Here is an 18,641-nt window from a genome sequence, read left to right as displayed (position 1 = left end):
GTACCCGTCGCATCGGTGACCGGGGCCAAGCTCCTAGGGCCGAGGTCAGTGCTGCCCTAGGTCCGGAAGAAAGGGTTTTCTTTTCCAGTTGTAGTTGCTAATGTCATCACCATTGTCTTAGGAATTAAAATAATCATCCAGAAGTGAAGCGGCTTTTTCCTTTTAGCTTCTTTGGATCCATAACAAAGCCGCGAGGCTCCCCCCGCCCCAAGCTCCCAGCTGCTCTCTCTTTCTCTTCTTTTTTTTTAAGTTGCTGGATTTAGGGTAAGGAGGGAAAATGGAGAGGGACTGGTCATACAGCAAAAAACGAGCCCCGACGTAAAACACCGGGAAGGAGTGGATTCTTCTTCCCACCCCTCTGCCACGTGGATTAGGAGAGAGAAAGAAAATCTGTCGCATTGGATTGAAACCTCAGGGAATAATTCTTCCTATATTTCCACCAAAATCGGGGCAAAAAGATGGAGGCCTTTGCAATTAATCCAAAACTTCCGTGAGTGATCATGAACTGGACGATTTAAGCAAAACAAATTAAACAAAACCTCCCAAAGGGGGAAAATAAGCAAACTAAATCTCGCTACCGCGACACCCTGGAAAGCAATAGTGGGTTTGTTTTTACCCTCCTTCTCTTTGCCTTGTTTATTGCTGCGAGGAATTATTAGAATTTTCTCCTTCTTTGCCGGTCTGAGCACCGACACATCGAAATTCGTTGTGTAGAGATGGTTGAGGGAAGGCATTGGTTATCGTCCTCCTTCCTTTCTTTTTAAAAAATTGAATTTATTGGGGCGTCATTGGTTAATAAAACCATACAGGTTTCAAGTGTACAACTCAATAAAATATCATCAGCACACTGCATCGTGCACTCATTCCCAAATTAAAGTCTCCTTTCGTCCCCATTTTCTTTCTTTCCTTCCCCCACCCCCCCATCAATAAGAAGAAAAGAAGGGTCCTGGATAGATCAAATAACAGCCCCCCACCCCCACCCTCTCGAATCCCTGCAGTTCCGACTCCATTCCTGCGGGAAAGCAGTCTGTGAATTGGGTTCTGGTTTCGCTTTGGGTTGGAGGTGGGCGGGGGGGGGGCATGGAGAGAATGGAGGGAGGGCTAAAAGGTTCTGCCCCACGGACCAGGGCCTGCAGACTGTATTTTCCTTTGCCGACACACATTCCACCCTCCCCCCCTTCCCCCAACACACACACCCAAGCCAGGCTGCGGACGACTGTGCGCTGCGGCCTCCGCTCCGGCCTGACGGCTCCCAAGCCAACCGCGTAGACGCGCCAGTGTTTAGAACACACTCTCGGCCACACTGAACCGGACCGCCCGGCTGGAGGGTCCGCAAATGTTCCGGGAAGGCTGCGGCGGGGCTGTTGTTGTGGTTGGACTAAATAGTTATTCCTGATTGGTCAGGTGTAGGGTTCTTTTTTTTATGGGCCGGGGGGAGGCTTCAAACACCTGCAGGTTGGGGGCGGAAAGCTGCCCGCGGCTCCCCTGGGCTGGTTGGCGAGGACGTGAGGTAATTCCCAGCCATTGACCCCCATTTCTCTCTCTCCCTCCCTCTCGCCCTCCCTCTCTCTCTCCACCCCCATCTTTCCTGGAAACTCGATTTGGGCGCGGCAGACCGCCCAGGACCACACCGCGGCCTAACTGCTGGTCTCTCAGCGAGAGAGGGGGAAGCAAAGACCCGCGTCCACGACCTGGACCTCGGCTCCCGCCCCTCTCCGGCGGCGGAGTGGAGATCCTATTCAGAGGGGTCGGTCTCTCTAAATATGCCCCAGGTGAGTTTTGGGGGACCGTTATCTGTGGAAACTGTGTCCAGGAAGGCCTTGGGTTCCGGCCTGGGTGGGGAGGCTCAGGACAGAGGACAGTCCAGTCTCAGAAGGGGGGTGGCGGGGAGGGCGAACCCAGAGCTGGGTATCCGGGATCTGACACCGCCGCTGACTGTGCCCTCTGTGGCTTCCAGCAGGGCCCTTTCCTTTTTCGACTCTCGGTTAAACAAACAAACAAAAGCAAGTTTATTCTTCCTTTCTTTCTTTATATTACAACGAATAGAACCAGAACCTTAGTCCCCCAGAGGGCTGCCATCGGTTCTGTGGATGTTGCCCACAGCTCCTAACTTTGGGGAGGCTCTATCCGGGTGGCGCAGGCTTGGCTGCGCCAGAGGATCCGGCAGCAGGAAGAAGGCCGCAGCCATCCTGGCTAGCGCAGTCTTAACTCGGGTGGGCCCTGACCGGGGCTTAAGGCCTAGGGTGCGGTGCGCTGGAACTCCCCTCCACTGCCCGAGCGGCGGGGGGAAAGTGGTTCTGTTCCCTGGCGCTGCTGGTTCTCGTGCGTACTTGGGGCTCCCCCAGGGGGTCGTCCCGGGGCGGGTGCAGTGTGAGGTCTGGAAGCCGGGTTTAAGGCGGTGGCCTAGCCCCAGACACGGCGGAGGCTCTTCTTTTCATATTAGCAATTCTCTGTTTCGGAATTGGGAGGTGCCCCACGCGCGACGCCTCCTCCTCCTCCTCCCCTTCCCCCTCCCCCCCAACCCCAGGAGCTCCCGGGATCCCCTGACTCGTTCAGACGCACAGAAACGTTCTGGCGGTTGACAACAAAAGTGAAAATCCGGTGTTGGGTGCTGCAGGCTGGGCCTTGGCTGCACAAAGACAGATGAATTGTAATGGTCCAATTCGGTAATGCCATTCAGTTTGAAACCTTCTCCCCTTCCTTCATCTTCCTCAAATAAAAACAAATAAACAAAAATCACTCAGGCTTTCTTTTTAGTAATCTTAAACGAAGCCAAGTGATGGGGTCAGTCCCTGAAAGCGACAACCAAAGGTGCTTGTGAGTCCTCCTGTGGCATCCTCTGGAACATGGACCCCTGGCCTGGGTGATACTGGGTGCAGAACCACCCGCTTGGTTTTCCTTAGTTCCGGGGAGGGGCAGGCAGGGAGTGGTTGGCCACAGACCCTGGGGACCAATCATAGGTTTCCCATAGGGAGCCTGGGAGATAGAGATATTTATAGGTCTCTGGCAGAGCATTTGGGGCCAGAGTCAACTTATCTGGAGTATATACTCCCCTTACTCCTGGGGATCCGCTCCTATGCTCAGCGGGGGAGCCCTGGAATTAATCAGAAGGTATAAATGTGTCATAAGGAGAGCCTGAGCCCAGTCCGATTGCAGTGCACACCGTTTGTCACTCGGTTAGAAATTGGAGCTGAAGCACGTGTCACTGGGCACACCACGCATTGGGACAGTAAGGTAGGGAGCCAGCACCTTGGGGCTTGTGTGTTTGGCTGTGGAATGGTATATTCTGGTGCATTTCACTGCTGCAGAGGAACCAGGAGGACCTACAGGTATACCTTGGATACATTTCTAGTGGCCGCAGTATCTTGTTGGTCCCATTCTGTGGATACAGATCTATTGTTTCTGCCATAACCATAAACTCGCTTCCAGTGAAGTGTTGTGGGCCCACTGCCTTTGCAGCTCCTATACACCAGGTCCCAGGGAAGTCCGTTGTTTCTGGGCTGGGCCTCAGGGCTAGCAGACCCAGGGAAACAGCACAATGTGAATAGTATTCTCCATCAGCTTGTGTGTCTGGTGGCAGTTGAGCTGAGCTTAAGGCGAGGTTTCTCAGAAAGTCCATCCAGTCTCTCTTCTGGTGTGGGAGGGTAGTGCCCAGGCTGACTCCAGTCTGGAGCAGCTCAGGGGCAGAATGGGAGCTCGATGGCTGCCGTGAATGATTAGTTGGGCTCTGCTTGGGATTCAATTGGATATTCATGTATTTATTTTGTGCTGTAAAATACAGCACTTACACAACTCTGAAAACAGAAAACTTATTTTGAACATCTTACGAAGCCTGTCGAGGGTTTTTTTGTTTGTTTGTTTGTTTGTTTTAAGAAAACAACTTACAAGTATCCCCAACCTCGGGGCCCAGAGTCTCCTGTTTTTTTTTGTTTTGTTTTGTTTTAGTTCCAGATGGGGCCTGGCTCCACTGGCATTGAAGCAGGTGATGGGAGAAACTGCTCATGGGGCAGTGGAACCTCTGTGGTCATCTGGAGTGTGGTTTTGGAGGAGAGGAGAGACCTTGGCTCCAGGGGTATATATGGGAGAGCATATATGGAGGATCGTGTAGGCAGAGTGAGATCAGAGTTCTGCTAATCCCTGTGACTTTGGGCAAAACAGGGGTTCCCTGGATGGCCCAGTCTCCAAGTCAGTAATAATGTTTACTCGAGCTGTTGTGCAGTGCTTTTAAATGCATTAGGAGGTATTTCCCAGAGGATGGCACCAAGGCAGAAAGAGGGTGGGGGGAGTGCTGGAAGAGTTCAAGGGCCTTTATGACGCCCCTTCCCACATGTGGATGGGGGTCCAGACCCCAATAGCCTCAGGGGCACCCTTTGAATGCGCAGGCTCCATACTGCTGCAGCTGGGCCTCCCTTCCAGACTCCACCTCACTTCTGAGTGCAGGTGAGCAGAAGAGGGTGGAGTGTGCAGGGAAGCAGGGCCAGGATCATTATCTTCCCTTCCAGATGTCTCATCTCCAGTCCCGGTGGGAGTAAAGGATGGCTGGGGTTTCCAGCGGCTGCACAGAATACAACGGGGATTTGCTTAGTGTAGAGAGACACCCCCAGAGAGGGCGAATATCTGTTGAAAGGGGTGCTGGTTCCTGCGGATAATTCCCTGGCAGCTCCAGCAGAGTGGACCCCAGTCCTGGAGCCTCCATTCCTTACACTCCCTACTTGCAACCCGCCAGGTTTCTAGGTGTATGTATGGCGGAAGGCTGGGGGCAGTATCGCTGAGAGGTTCTTAAAGCACCCCACCTCCGGGACAGATTCCCCGCCAAAACCAAAAGGGGGGCGGGAGGAACTTGGTCGGGGATTTGTTCCCTCCTCTTCCCTTGCGGCCTGAGAAAGGGGACTGGGGGTGGTGGTGATATTTCTCTCTCGCCTCTTTCTACATTTCCTTCCTCCTTTTTCCCCTTCTGTTTTTCTTTCGATGGCTATATTCCTTTTCTTCCAATATAGTCGTCCTGTTCTATCTCTGTCCTTTCGGCCCTCAGTCTCTGTGTCTCTCAGGCACCCTCCGCTCTTCTCCCGAACCAGGGTTCCCCCACCCATCACTCCCTCCCCAGCCCTGCCTGGGCTTTAGGCCCTGAGGGCCAGTGTGTGTCGATGTGGCTCTAAGTTTGTCGCCTTTTCTCACGTCTCGGTGCGTGAGTGCCTCTTTCTGCCTTCACCCCTTTAACCCACCCACGTCGGTGGACTGGGGTGGTTTTTAGAGCGGGCGCCCGCTTGTTTGTCTGTCTGCCGGCAGGATGACGGAGCGGCCGCCGAGCGAGGCGGCACGCAGTGACCCCCCGCTAGAGGGACGGGAGGCGGCCGAGGACCGCATGGCCCCCCCGCACCTGGTCCTGCTGAACGGCGTCGCCAAGGAGACGAGCCGCTCTACCCCAGCCGAGCCCCCAGTGATCGAGCTGGGAGCGCGCGGTGGCCCGGGGGGCGGCCCCGCGGGTGGGGGCGGCGCCGCGCGAGACTTAAAGGGCCGCGACGCCGCAGGGGCCGAAGCGCGCCATCGGGTGCCGACCACCGAGCTGTGCAGACCTCCCGGACCCGCCCCGGCGCCCGCGCCCGCTCCAGCCCCGGCGGAGCTGACCGGTGACGGCCGGATGGTGCAGTTGAGCCCGCCCGCGCTGGCAGCCCCAGCCGCCCCCGGCCGCACGCTGCTCTACAGCCTCAGCCAGCCACTGGCCACACTCGGCAGGTAAGTGCCCCGGGGGAGGGCGCGGCGGGGCGGTGGGCGAGGGCCAGGCGGTCACGGCCCCGGGGCGGGGGAAGTCTGCTTTTCGTGGGATGCGTGACTGGAACGCAAGAAGAGAGGGGGTCGTTTAAATTCATGGGCGTCAGAGCCTAGAAACTAGGGTCCCCTTGTGCAAGTGATAAAGGAGCCCGCTGTGAGCGTGTGTGTGGAGGGGGGAGCGCGTGCGTGAGTGGGCGCGGGAAGATATCGGGGGTGCCTTGTGACTGCAGCGCGCCCGGGTGTGGGTAAGCCGAGAAGGGAGTGTGCAAAAGCAGGGTTTGCTGTGTGGTTGCGGGGTAGGGGACGACGGAAGGGAGTGTTTGAATGTGAGTACCAGGCAAGAGTGTGTCTCAATGTACTCCACTGTGAAATCCTTCTGGAAGCTGCAGCCCTCTGGGGACAGGTAAGAGGTAAGGATCTGAGAGTGGGTGGAAATGGTCCCCCTCTTCTGCATCTAAAGATCCCCTCCTCCTTTCTCCAGCCCCTCTGTCCCTAGCTGTGGTCTCTGGCCCCAAGGAGCTTTTCACTCCTTGGTGTGAGGATGTCCATTTCCCTGCCAAGGCCACTGAGATGGTGAAGAGCTGGTGGCAGGGTTGGGGGAGGGACAAACGGATGAGGCAGGAATGAACAGTGTGGGTCATTCAGTGAGTCTGCAGGAGACTCCAGAAAAAAGCTATAGAGAGTCCAAAATGGGTGATGGAGGGAGCATGTTAGCGGTGGTGACTCAGGGTTTCCTGTCTGTCGTCTGTCCACAGGCCCCGTGGGGCCAGGGTGAAGGTGGGGGGCGGTTGGAGGGAGGGGACAGTGTGCCCTTCTGTGGTGCTGGAGTTGCACACCACCAAGTGTGAACGCAATGCCTGCCTGTGTGAGTGCCTGTTTGAGAGTGGAGCTTGTAGATTGTGTGCTTGGATGCGGGGAGGGGAGTATGTCTGTGGGGGGTGTGTGTTCATTTTTTTGGTGTTCATTCCATATATTCACCTCTGATACTCTGTGTGTGTGTGTGTGTGTGTGTGTGTGTGTGTGTGTGTGTAGGGATGTGTGGGTATGTGACCCTTCCATGCCTTGCTTGTTTCACCACAGAGAGAGGATGGGAGTGTTCTGTGTACACTTGTGTGTGTGTTTCATGCTCCTACCCTTAATTCAGGAGTGAAGGGACCAGGGTTGCCCTTGTTTTTCCAGGGGTGGGAGGCTCAAGGACATGCTGGAGGATTGCTAAGGAGCCTCTGTCTCACCTCCACCCTACATGTGCTCTTGTGATTTGCCTGCTCCTTCCCACAGTGGGTTCTTTGGGGAGCCAGATGCCTTCTCTATGTTTGCCACCAACAACCGAGTGAAGAGGAGACCCTCCCCTTATGAGATGGAGATTACTGATGGTGAGTCTATCTGCCCCTACCTTTGTTATTTGCCCCTCATGGTGGTTAGAGACCCTGGGGGAGGGATTGTGGGGACAACTCTTAGGTGTCTCACATGGATAGGCAGGCTACCTTGGAACCCCAAATTGCCAGAAGTTGCCTTGCTATTGAGCTGGGACGAGAGGAGAGGGGACATGGGAGTGAAAATACATGGGCATTTAGCCCAAACCTCTAAGGGTCAGTTGCAGTCGCTACTCTAGCTCCACCCCTACGCTGGGCAAGGATCCTGGGGGAGGACAAAAACGCAGGTTGCCCCTACTCTAAGCACTAACCCTCCAGGATTCCCTGCACGTCTTTTTAAGGCCTCTTTGGAGTCTGGAGTTTGCTCCTTGCCTGGAATTGCACCTTAAAGGTACAATTCCTTTTAAGTCCCTACATTGTGGGGCCTTCTTGTCCCTTGTACCATACTCAGGACAGAGACCTGACGTTCCCTTCCTGACGTCATAGATTCTACACTGCCCCTTTGCTTCCTGAGAAGGGCCCCTAGCCGTGCTATTGTATACTTCCTGAGTAGTCTTTGGCCCTGAACTTGAGGGAAGAAGTTAAATGAGTGGAGAGTTTGAAGACCCCTTCCCTCTTCCCAAGGTTGACTGGGTGTAGCAGGTGGGGCCCAGCACCGGAGGGCAGGAGAACAGGCTCTTCAGAGCTGAGGGATGTGGAGGAAATCCCTGGAGCTCCCAGTGCTCAGTATGGCTGGGCCAGGGCTCCTGAAGGAAAGACGCTGGAGGCCTTGGAGCCAGGCTGAGATTCATGCAAGGGGCAGGTGGGAGGGATGTGCACTGAGCTGGAGCTTCTGGAGGGGAGCTCCTGGTAGTCTTCTGAAGGGAAGAGGGGGTGGAGTCTGGACAAGGGACAGGCCTCAAAAGATCCAGCCAGCTTGGGGCAACAGGAGTGTAGGGCCAAGAAGGAAGGGTGATGGGGTGTCACTGATGCTACGTTACAGAGGGGAGGTAGGTGTACCAAACAGGAAGTAGGTACGACTAGCCCTGAAGCTCCCCAGAGAAGAGGCATTTTCTACGAAGGGCTGAAGCAACAGAAATAGGCAAGAGATGAGAAGGGGGTGAGGGTTTGAGGGGAGTGCAGGAGGGTTAGGGAAGCCATTACTCATATTACCAGTATTTACTGAGCACCTATTCAGTGACCAGCCAGAAAGAGACAGAGGACGCACAGGATGGACAGACTCAGGCAAGAAAAAGGTGCGGAGAGGCGGGTAGTTTTCTGGGAAAGAGCTACAGAAGAATAGACAGAAATGAGGGTGAAGGGAAGGGCGTGAGGGTGCAGGATAAGCCCATGGACTTTGAAGTCAGAAATTTAATCAAAAAGAGTGCATAGTAGCAGAACTAATGCAAGGTCTAAAGTTGGGACTTGGTGTGGTTCTTTTGCTGAACTTCCCTGGGCCTCAGTTTCCTCACCTGTAAAGTGGGGGGAATAATAGCTTCCTCACATTTTTGAAAGTGTACAATGGGATAAAGTGTTTTTAGGTCCTGGCTCAGGGTAGGTGCTCCTTCTGGAGCCCGTCTAACTCTAGCTTGACAGTAGTCTAAAAGCTCCCCACTCTCGCCAGGTAGGCGCTCCCTCAAGATCAGTACCATTAGTCATGGAGCAGGGGCAGATTCTCCCTAGTCACAGCTGAGGGACTCCCCACCATCTGGCCTGAAAGTGGAGAACAGCGAGTTATTTCCTCTGAGGCACCTAGGGTAGGACTGCTCAGCAGGTGTGCTGTGTTTTTCCAGCCTGGGTCTGGCCTTTGGCAAACAGTCAGCTGGGCTGGGGCCTGTTGGGGTTTGGAAGGACAGCTTCAGAGGCACTGTGGCAGGGGATGAGTGATCTTTCCTGGGAAAACATGGTGTGAGTGTGTGTGTGTACGTGTGTGCACGCGTGCACGTGCTCACATGTAGGAGAGATGATCAAGCAGGAAGTGTTGGCACTAGGAGCTGGGCCACAGACTAACCTTTGAGGCAAGGTCTTCTCTGTCCCAGCTTCCTTAGCTGAGGACCTAATGAGAAGTGGGCCTTAGGGGATGTCTTGACTTTTCGTTTATTCTTCCCCTTACCCGAGTTTCCACATTTTGAGGTCTGGTTCCAGGAGTCATAGGAAGAGAACAAACAAATATGCCAATACTGGCAATTCCTTCAGTGTGCAGAGCTTCCTGAAGACTACTGGGAGCCCAGCTCTGTGATAGGGAGGGAAGCGGCCACCCCAGCCAGGAGCTTGGGAGCACTGGCAGGGTCCAACTCTGTCTTTGGGAATCCAGGTCAGGCTTGTACATAACACAGCGCTTTGCACATTATATGTGCTAGATCCATGCACGCTAATGTCTGCCACTGCTCTGCAAGTCTTAGTACATGAATGCTGGTGAATATTGATCCAGTCTATAATCAGTGTATTGTGGACTCGGATAGACTGAGGCAGCCTTCCAATGCCTGCCTAGAGCCTCAGGCTGAGCCTGCTCATGGCTGTCTTTCTACTCCTCTCCTGGGGAAGAGACCCCACAGTATAAGTCCTTTTCCCTTCAGTCTCTGTTCTCTCCTCCATTCCATCTGCCAGCATGAGCAGTCAGCAGACATTTACTAAATCCTTACTCTGTGCTTTTCATCGCTCTTAGAGCAAAATCCTCACACCTTATTGCAGGGCCCTGTGGGACTGGACTCAGCCTCCTCTGATCTCACCCGCACAATTCCAGCCAGGTTGGCTTCAGCTGTTTTTCAGCTCAGGGTCTTTGCACATGCCATTCCCTCTTTCTGTGCCTGGCTGGCTCTTCTTCAGCCTTAGGTTCTTACCTTATAGATGTCACCTCCTCCAACAGGCCATCCCCAACCCACTCAGCTAAACATAGTAGTTCCTTTCCAGCTTTTATTTACATTCAGCCTCCTGTCTGTTTGTTATCTGTTTGCTACTTGTTCATCATCTGTCATCCCCACTAAAATGTAAGGTCCAGGAGGGCAGTCACTCTGTTTTCCTCGCCATTATTCCCTAGAGCCTGGCATAATGCGGTGTTGTTAGGAAATAACTTAAGCACCGGTAATAACAGCTGACATTGATTGTATGAATGTTTACTCTGAGACAGGCATTGTCCTAAGTACTTTGTGTGTTAGTTGTTAAATCCATGGGATAATCTTACACTTGAGTGACTAGCATTATCTCCATTTTACAGATGATGAAGCTAAGGCAGAGGAAGTTTAAGTAACTTGCTCAGAGTCACTGTCTAGTGAGTACTTGTCAGAAATTGAATCCAGAAAATCTGGTCCCAGAGGCTCCAGAGTTTGTTTTTGTAACTAGTGCAATATGGCCTCTTGGTGCAAGTGAGTTAGTGAATGAATGAATGAATGAATGATATGCAGTCCCTGTCCTCAAATGTCTCACTGCCGAGAGAGAGAGAGAGAGAGAGAGAGAGAGAGAGAGAGAGAGGCAAGTATAGAAATATACAGCAATGATCAGGAGTAATGGAGATGCAGACATTTTAGGGCTGTGGCGGTTGGTTAGATCTCTGTGGAGGGAGTGAGAGGAGTCCTCAGAGAGGAGGGCACAGATGAACTGGGTTTTGAAGGATGAATAAGAGTTTTCTAAGTAATTGGAAAGGAGGCATTCTGGGTTTCCCCAGTTTCCTAAAGGATGTTTTTTTCCCCTTCGCTACAAGAGAAGATCCTTGGGAGATTTCCAACCACTCTCCTAACCTTTGTCCTCCGGCCCTCCAGGTCCCCATACCAAAGTTGTAAGGCGCATCTTCACCAACAGCCGGGAGCGATGGCGGCAGCAGAATGTGAATGGGGCCTTCGCTGAGCTCCGCAAGCTGATTCCCACACACCCCCCAGACAAGAAGCTCAGCAAGAATGAGATCCTCCGCCTGGCCATGAAGTACATCAACTTCCTGGCCAAGCTGCTCAATGACCAGGAGGAGGAGGGCACCCAGCGGGCTAAGCCTGGCAAGGACCCCGTGGTGGGGGCTGCTGGAGGGGGTGGGGGGGGAGGGGGCAGTGCACCTCCAGACGACCTCCTGCAGGATGTGCTGTCCCCCAACTCCAGCTGTGGCAGCTCCCTGGATGGGGCAGCCAGCCCGGACAGCTACACAGAAGAGCCTACACCCAAGCACACAGCCCGCAGCCTCCATCCTGCCATGCTGCCCGCCACTGATGGAGCTGGCCCTCGGTGATGGGTCCGGGGCCATCCTGGGCCGGCCAGGAGGGTGCCCTCAGGCCGCTGGAACTGTGGGCTTCAGGGCAGGTGGGTGAAGATTGGGCAGCTCTGAAGCAGGGCAATGGACTCGATGAGCTTTCCTTGATGCCTGAACTTTGGGAAGCCCAAACTGCCTGTGAGGCTGGCTTTTTCATTTCCTGCCTCAGTAGGAGAACAGAAAAATGGAGCAAAGTGGTAGGTACTTTTTATGAAGACGGCACGGTCTTCTCTCTTCCCCAATCCCTAAGACTTCTCAAGTAAGAGGCTTGAGCAGCACTGCTTTTGGCCTGGAGCTTGGGAGCCCTGTCTTCGCTGAGACCTGGGGTTGTCAGCTCTCATGTGAGGCATTCAGCAGCCTTTGCCTTGCCTTTAGCCCCTCCCAAGCTGGCTGGGTGGCTTTTGTGACCACTCTGTCCAAATATATAGGTACCCAATAGCTACCCATTTCTTGAGCCCCATCTCCACCCAGGTCCATCTTGGCCCATCCAGCTTGCCAACTGCTGCAGAGTCACAGCCTCGAGGTGCCTTCTTCAGGGCCTGGTTGAAGAAGATGGCCAGTGGACCACCTGTTCCCAACTAGCTGGGCCAGAGGGTCAGAAAACCAAGTAGCTCTTACTTCTTGCCCTGGGGATTGAAGCTTTACTTTCTCCCCACTGATACCTGCCTTCCCAATCCTTGTGGCTGAGGGAACCAAGTATGCAGCTGTAAGCATGCTCTTTGGGTTGTGTGATGGCAGAGAAAGGAAAAATGATTAGAGGAAATTGAGCAAGCGCTATTTGGGGCACGTGGGTTCCAAGCCCTGGCAGTGTCTCCGAGCTACCTGCTTCTGTTCTCAGCTACACATCCCTGTTCCTGCAGTGAGCAAATGCCAGTGTGCGGATGGGCCTGTGCTGGTGCTGGCAGAAGATGGGAGCCCTGCCTGTGCATTCACCAGCATGCTCAGAGGAACCTCCCTGCTTCAGGGTGTGTGTTAGCTTATGGTCTGGTCGGCGTTCTGAACTGAACTGAGCGCAAACTGTCCTAGGAATCCCTTTGGGTTTTTGTGGGGGTTTTTCCCCCTGGCACTTGGGATTTTTTCCCTTGAATTCAGTGATTGGTGGGATCTTTAGGTCTTGATATTACCCAGGATCCAGTCCCACTTCTAGGACATGGGAAATCCAGTCGGAGACCAGGCCTTAGCTGAGACCCAAACATATGCACATTCACTTAGCAGAATCTTAAACACCCCTCACTGCGTAGCTTTCAGTCGTCATGGGTGTGTATGGGAGGCTGGCTTAATGCAATACGAGTGCCCCCTTCCAAGAGTTGTACATGACATTTTTGTAAATCAAATCTTTATCCTTCATCTTTTAAAGAAATACTACCGCGAGTCCTTTTGTAAGTGAAGAATCCTTTTGTAGAGTGGACCACTGCCCCCTCGTTGATCTCCTGTGTCAGTCCAAGTGGTGGGACATGGTTTTCTTAAGGCTAGGCCTGCCTGTGACCTGCATTTCAAGCCCACGGAACAAACTGCACACAAGTCCTATATACCTGTCATTGTACCCTCAAGTCACCGCAGCTGTCTCCACCAGGCTCTGCCTTTGAGGTCAGAAGGGAATGATCCTATGGCCCTGCCCTGCCTGTGGCGATGTGGAGGAACCGGGGCTGCAGCTGCTGGGAAAGGTCTCACGTGTTTTGGGTTCCAGCTCAGGGCTTGCCCTCCCTGTGATGAGGCCTCGGGTGCAGCCTAGTACAGCCATATGATCCCTGCTCCCCTCCCTTTTAAGTTCTGAGGTGCGGGGTGTGGGGATGGGAGCACTGTGGTTAACCCTTGGAGCACTCCGACTGTTCGTCCCATGTCAGCCCCCCGAATCATATTTTAATGACTCTTAGGAGTGGTTCCTTTCTGGTACTTGGAAGCTCCTGTGAGGAATCCCATTTGTCTAAAGATGGAGCACCTTTCCTAAAGCTGCATGTGCGTCCTGGTAGATGAACCTGACTTGGGGCCACAGTGTGGATGGGTTTTGGAAGACGGATCACACATTATACCAGGAACCCAAGCTCCTGGCTTCCTCTTCTCTCAGACCCAGTGGCCTGGACAACCTGTCTCTTTTGAGTGTCTACTTCTCATCACTATCCTGGCTCGCCTCTCTCCTAGGGCTCTGGTGGGGGCTGAATGGAATCATGGAGGTAGAAGCATTCTGAGACCGTAAAGAACTCCATTGTCCTCAATAGCAGTCCTGCAGTGGGGTTTCCCAGCCTGAGTCTAGGACCTAGGAGGTGGGCCAGTCTGCCTGACTACACAGCTTTGGGGAATTTAGGTTCTAAAACACTTTTGCCTGAGTTACTGGATCTAAATTGTTCTAATTTTTTCATGATTGACTTCATTTCTCTCTCATTCTAAGGCAAGGTACAGGAGCAAGAATGGATAAGAGATATGGGAACAGGCAGAATATGTAAAATGTGATGCAACTACCTAAAATAGGCCTGGATAGGGAGGCAGAAAACTTCAGGTCTTTGTAAGAACTGGAGAAGATCCATTTTTTATTTTCATTTCCAACCACCCCCCGACCATACCCTTCTGTTTCCTCTGCCTCCTCCTCACCCATGAAGAAAGGGCAACATTCCAAGAATAATATCTGTACTAAAGGGAAAACATGGAAAGGTAAAAAAACACGAGGAGAACAAAAATGACTGGAGGGACTCCCATCTTTTAAGAAAAATTTATATTCTTTTATGTGTAGTGGCAAACGACAAGATGGTACAACCTTTATCCTTTTCCAAAAACAAAACCAAGGGCACAGAGTCTGTAGTCAGTCGACAACTATCTCGGCCTTTGGGGGTGGTCTGGTCGTACTTGTGATGTCAATGGTACGTGGCCCCCTGCCGAAGGCTTGCCCCTGCCCATGTACATAGCGCAGTGCTCCTGTGGGCGGGCCCAGCACTTTCCGTCAATGTTGTACTGTACGTGATGAATTGATGAATTATGTTGGTCTCCACATTTTTTCTGCAGAAGAGGAGTAACCGCTCCAGGTACCTGACCTTTGTACAGCCCAGAGGCCAACACTGTGGGCGTGTGACTCTTTAGTGACAAAACCCATGTGGTGATGATGTGTGTATATATATAAGGATATATTGGGAAGATTTCTAAATAAAAGTTTTACAAAGGGGGCTGGACTTTGTGCTTGCATGTTGTACTCGTAGACCTGAGAGCTGGGACGTTAAAAGGAAAGGTGTGGCAAGACCCTGTCTCCCTTGAAATGGGGGCCTTCAGGACTCAGCCGTCCTCTGAGGGGGAATCCCACCCCTCCCTGAGGCTTCCCCAGTAGGGTTTCCACTCTTTTTCCTCTTACAGGCCTCGGAGGGGGACTCCCCTCAGCATTGTACACCCATGCTTTCCAGTCAGGGCTGCCCCACGGGTATGGTTCAGCCCCTGTGGCTGGGCAGCTGCTTTTTGAAAAAATATTAATTAATTTTTTAGAGAAAGGGATTGGGAAGAAGAAAGAGAGGGAGAGAAACATTAATGTGAGAGAAAAACTTGGACAGTTGCCTCTCATGTGCATCCCAGTCTGGGACCAAACCCATAACCTAGGCTTGTGCCCTGATCAGGAATTGAAGTTTTGCTCTGAGGGACGACACCCCACCAACTGAGCCACACCAGTAAGGGTGGCAGGTGTTTTGTCATAGATTCAAGACAGATGTAATTTCCGACCAAAGGAGGCTCCCATGTTCCCCAATGACTCAGTCGAGGCTGCAGCTCTTATGTCTGGTTCTTGATGATTGAGGGGTGCAGGTCTCACTCGGGGCTCAGGAATGGAGGCTGAGGCTTTGGGGTTAGTGAATGGAGGCTTAGGAATGGGGATGCTATTCAGACTCAGGACTCTGGGTTCAGGGGGGGCCTCTGCATGTGGGTGGCTGGATCTTTAGGGAACTCAGTGGGTCACGCAGGCACTTCCAATAGAGTATCAATCCTTTCTTGAGTTGGTTTAACAAATACTTACTGAGCACCTCCAATGAGCTGGGTATTGTTGTAGGTACTGGGGATCCTGCAATGAGGAAAACAATGATCTTTGTACCTGTGTTACTTAAATTCTAGCAGGGAGACACAGACACACACCACCATCATAAATGTGTTGATTATATAGTAAGTTGAAAGGTGATTAGTATTAAGGAAAAAAGATGTGCGAAGAAGGGAACTCCAGGTGCCCACAGCTAATGCTGGCTCCCCTTGGGTAAGTGCATCTCATCCCACCAGGTTTGGATCTTGACTGTCCTGTCCTGGGTGTTTCCAACTGTAGCTATGGGGGTAAAAGCACAACAGTGCTTGACATCATGCTCTGGCCTGAAGGGAAGCTCTTTGGCTTTTGGAAGACTGTGTGCCTCTCCCTAGCCCAGGGTTAGGAGGTCCCTGTGCAGCTGGGATGGTGAGAGTTAGCTCTGGGGCAGGGAGATCAGTGGGGTCTTGGTGGTGACAGTGGTGGGTGGGTCGTGAACCCAGCACCCGACCTGTGCTTACAAGACTAGGAGCGGCACGATGATAGGGTGAGAGAGACAGAGACGGAGGAGGCTGACGCAGCAGTCAGAGAGGTGGGAGAACACTGGGAGAGTGTGGTGTTTCTGAGGCTAAAGCAAACTGTGGAGTTAGCCAAGCCCAGTGTCTGTGAGAGGTTAAAAAAAAAGGCCCAAAGTGTGGACTGGACTGGGCAGTATGGAGGTCACCAGTGACTCTGGTGAGAACATTGTCAGGGAGGCCTAGAGGCAGCAGCCTGACTTCCATGGATGGAGACTGGGAAGGAGGAGCATCCATTTCCCGAAGGTCCTTTCCCAGGAGTGGGCGAGGCTGTCCATGCCCAGAGAGGTCAGGAAGAGCCCATCAGCTCTGTGGTACCAAAGCAGAGACTCTAATGCTATTGAATGCCCAGGCTGCCTGGGCACTGGGGATCATCTGGGCTAGTGTCCCTATCTGCAGATGAGGAGACAGAGGCTCAGAGAAGAAAGGAGTCTTCCCACGGCCACGTGTCCCATAAACAATGACAGAAGAGGGAGGCAGGGCAGAACCAGACTTCCTGCCTCCCAGGACAACCTGAGCCCACCACAGGGAAGGGGCCATACCTTGGGACCTTGCCTGAATGGTCTGCTGATCTTTCCAGCCTCACTCTCAGCATCTGCCATTCATTTCTGTGCTCCTATTGTACTGTCCTTTTTGGTCCAGGCTGCATTTTTTTTTTCTTTTTATAACTGTCCAGTTCTGCACATTTTGTTTTTACCCATCCTCTGCTCCCACCTTCCTTTCATTTGGTTAACTTGTCCCCAGCCTCCATGAGACTTTATGGGGTCAGCCACCTCCTTTGTGGGGTCCTCACAGGCTTTCATTTGCCTCTGTGCTGCCTACTGCTTGTCTACTTGTCTACTTCCCGATTCAAACATGAACTCCTTGAGGGAAAAACCGTGTCTGATTTGTCCCACCCTATGTCAGACCTGGCCCAGGTCCCTTTCAACATTTGTTGAATGAAAAGTTTCCCTTACATGGCATACTCTAGCTCAGGCTTGAGGGCAGCATGGAATGAGAGGGTGGAGGGAAGTGGATAAGGGGGAAACAGGGTCATTTCTACAAAATGCTCCAGACCCCCACCTAATGTCATGGTTCTGGGCTGGTGAGGGGCAGGTGGCAGCTCTGCCCGTTGGAGTGGCAGAGGGCCTTGGGCTGCCTTTTTTTGGTAGGGGGAGTAGGGAAGGAGGGCATGCGTTTTCTCGGGCTAGACACGAGCAGCCTGGTTATCACACTGGACCTGAGTGGAGCGAGATGGGGGCGGGGGTGATGAAGATGAGGAGGCTGGGTATCTGGCCTGCTCATAGCAGCCTTGCTTCCTCATGCTGCCCACTGTCTCCTTCCTACTTGTAAAACAATGAACTGTTCCCCAGCATCCAGCACACCCCCTGCCCCTGTGGCCTGTGTGAGCCAGGCAAGCACCTCTGACCAGCCCGCTGGGGACAGGCTATGGTGCTGGGCACAGCGTCCGGCAGCAGAGGCTTGGTCATCATGAGTCATAATAAGGAAAGGAGTAAGTCAAGATTGCCTAGGGCACCCTCTCCATTGTCCAGAGGAGGAAATGAGGCCTAAGGAGGGGATGGGGTTTCACCAAGGGACCCAGGATTTGAATTCTGGTCTGAGTCCAAAGCTAGTGCTCACTGCCATGCAGGAGAAGAAGAAAAAACGGTCAGTGGGGAGCTGGTGTTCTCAGAGCAGATAGGCCTGCACTCTGCTATGGGGGAGATAGCAGTTCAGCTTGTCCAGCCATCTGCTCAGGGCCACAGGGAATCCTCGTGGGCCCTAGAGTTTGCCTGCAGCAACAGATTCAGCTCAAAGACAGGCTCCTGGGCAGTGAGGACAGTCAATGTAGTGTCAGCTCTGGGAAGGAAAGGCCAGAGCACAGTTGGGATTGAGCAGGAACAGCAGCTGGGCCACAGAAAGATCCAAGCCTTTGGGGTCAGGCTTACCTGGGTTTAAGATGCAGAGCTGGCGCTTACTGTGCCTGCGGTGCAACTTTGGGTGACTCATTTAATCTTTCTGAGCTCCAGTTTCCTTGTCTGTTTTTTTTGTTTTTAACTTTAAAAATGTCCTTGTCTGTTAAACGAAGATATTAACATTCATCTTACAGGGCTGTCATGGGATTTCAAAATAATATATGTTAAGTTGTTGTGTTTCGTAGAAAGCAGCCTTATTGAACCCCATGGCTGACATGGGGTTCGGATAGGGCTGTACTTGGGAATGGCAGAAGAAAGGAAATGGGGAAAAGAAAAGTGGGAACATTAATCATTTACAGCAGCAGGGATGCCTCTGGACCAGCCCCATGCTGGGCAAAGCTGGGGAGCCAGCAAGGGACCTTCCTTGTCCCTGTCCCTAGAGGGCTCACAAGCTGCGTGGAAGTGGGGTGTAGGGGATGGATGCAGAGCATTATAGCCCTGGAGGCAAGTGCTGTGAGGGAGAGAGACCCAGTGGCTACAGAGACTGGTTCTGGCAATGGAGGACCAGAGTAAATGTTTCCCAAATTGAAGGAGCTTGAAGAGGATGCTGGGGAAGACTTGACGGAGGAGGTGTTATTTCTTTTCTTCCCAGAGCCTTTGCAGGGAGGCACAGCCTGTTCTGAACCCCAACATCCTCTTTCAGTGGCAGATGCAAGCTGCTCCAGGGATACTGGTCTTCCCTCCTGGGTACCCTACTCCTGTCCAAGCTACCTAGATTCAGGCATGATTGGGCTGCTGGAGCTACCCAATGCCCATTGTGACATTCTCTTTGGCTCCTCCTTT

At 52.8% G+C, this 18,641-nt stretch overlaps 1 protein-coding gene across 1 annotated transcript; it reads left to right on the top strand.

Moving 5' to 3' along the window:
* Positions 1-5,287: 5,287 nt before the first annotated feature.
* On the top strand, positions 5,288-11,331 carry TAL1 (TAL bHLH transcription factor 1, erythroid differentiation factor). Its single transcript, XM_054572223.1, has 3 exons — positions 5,288-5,733; positions 7,048-7,142; positions 10,877-11,331. Exons 1-3 carry the CDS (start codon positions 5,288-5,290, stop codon positions 11,329-11,331), a joined length of 996 nt encoding a protein of 331 aa, XP_054428198.1.
* The last annotated feature ends 7,310 nt before the right edge of the window (positions 11,332-18,641 follow it).

This window comes from Pteronotus mesoamericanus, unplaced genomic scaffold (genome assembly GCF_021234165.1).
Source record: "Pteronotus mesoamericanus isolate MK-2021 breed Mesoamerican mustached bat unplaced genomic scaffold, CSHL_Meso_final contig_105, whole genome shotgun sequence".
NCBI lineage: Eukaryota > Metazoa > Chordata > Mammalia > Chiroptera > Mormoopidae > Pteronotus > Pteronotus mesoamericanus.
This window is presented reverse-complemented; position numbering and strand designations above follow the sequence as displayed.

What these genes read in the sequence shown, in the direction of transcription:
- TAL1 (XM_054572223.1), top strand. Translation starts at nt 5,288, where the DNA reads ATGACGGAGCGGCCGCCGAGCGAGGCGGCACGCAGTGACCCCCCGCTA. An exon ending in CCACTGGCCACACTCGGCAG is followed by an intron (nt 5,734 to 7,047) that starts GTAAGTGCCCCG and finishes TCCTTCCCACAG; the next exon opens with TGGGTTCTTTGGGGAGCCAG. An exon ending in TGAGATGGAGATTACTGATG is followed by an intron (nt 7,143 to 10,876) that starts GTGAGTCTATCT and finishes CCGGCCCTCCAG; the next exon opens with GTCCCCATACCAAAGTTGTA.